General features: G+C 75.8%; 1 protein-coding gene across 2 annotated transcripts in view; it reads right to left on the reverse strand.

Annotated features, from left to right (window-relative positions):
* E2F3 (E2F transcription factor 3) overlaps positions 1-845 on the reverse strand; it is a 44,132-nt gene extending 43,287 nt beyond the window's left edge. The window contains exon 1 of one of the 2 annotated variants that reach the window (XM_035319055.1): positions 1-845. In XM_035319055.1, coding sequence (XP_035174946.1) covers positions 1-323 — 323 coding nt within the window. In that variant the 5' untranslated portion in view covers positions 324-845. The other variant, XM_035319054.1, reaches the window with a different exon arrangement.
* Positions 846-1,176: the final 331 nt, after the last annotated feature.

Genomic DNA, 1,176 nt, shown 5'->3' on the forward strand with positions numbered 1-1,176 from the left:
GGGGGGCGGCCTCCGCCTCCGCCGAGAGCGGGCTGCAGCAGCGCCGTCCTGCCGGCGGGTCCGTGGGGGGTGCAGTACAGCGAGCTGCCAGCGGGCTGGCCCCCATCCGCCGCCGGGGCAAAGGCACCGGGAGCCTGGGCAGCGACGGCGGCGGCGGAGGAGGAGACAACACAGGGCGCCCCCGCCGCCGCGCCGGTGCTGCGGATCTGGATGAAGGTGCCGGCGGCAAAGCGGGCTGGGAAGCCGGCGGGGGCCACTCTGCAGTCCGAGGGCGGTGCGGGCGGCTGCGCTGCTGGGGCCGGCGGCTGGAGTCCCCTTCTCATCCTTCCCTCCGGCTCTGTCCCCGCAGCCGCGTCGCCTCCTCCCCCCGTCCCTCCCCCCCCGGCCTTCCCAGCCGCTTTCCTCCTCGATGCCGAGGCCCCGCGCAAAATACTGGGGGGCGCGGGTGCCGGGGGGGCCCCAGCTGCAGGATGCGGGGCGCCGGGGGGGGACGGAGGCGGCGGGGCGGGCAGATGCGGCGGATGGAGCGGGGCCGCTCCCGCTGTGTGGGGCCGGCTGGAAAATGGCTCCAGGAAGCGGCGGCTGCTGACAATGAATGAAGGGAAAGGAGACGGGTTACGCGCCAAGGGCCTCCCGCGAAACTCAGATTTCCCGCCCTCTTTTCAAACCAAATTTGCATAGCCACGCCCCCGGGGCGCGCCCCGCCCGCTCCGCCGCCCCATTGGCCGCCGCCAACGCCCCCGCCGGCCAACGGGCCGCCGCCGCCACGCCCCTCCCGCTCCCCACTGGCCCGGCCGCCGCCGCGATTTGCATGCGGCCCGCGGATTGGCCGCGGGGGCGAGGCTGGGGATTCCCCCTCGGACGGGCCGGGATCCCGGTTCGCCGCCCGCCTGACACTGACAGCTGCGGCGGCGCCGGCCGCAACGTGCCGGGGGGCGGGGCCGGGCGGGGACACGCCCCCTCCGCGCCACGCCGGGCTTGGCGCGCCCGCGCCGGAGCCGGGCTCGATCCGGATCCCGGTCCCGACCCCGGTGCCGGGTTCCCGGGCGGTACCCCGGCACCGTGGGTGCCTACGTAGGAAAAGGGCATCCCTCGTCCTGCGCGTGTTTGTCGTCAGAGGGGGATATTCTGCTCCGTTTGGCTCGGGGGAGGCCCTGGTGGTGCTCCTGCATGCGA

The sequence above is a fragment of the Oxyura jamaicensis genome, chromosome 2, assembly GCF_011077185.1.
Source record: "Oxyura jamaicensis isolate SHBP4307 breed ruddy duck chromosome 2, BPBGC_Ojam_1.0, whole genome shotgun sequence".
NCBI classification, from domain to species: Eukaryota; Metazoa; Chordata; class Aves; order Anseriformes; family Anatidae; genus Oxyura; species Oxyura jamaicensis.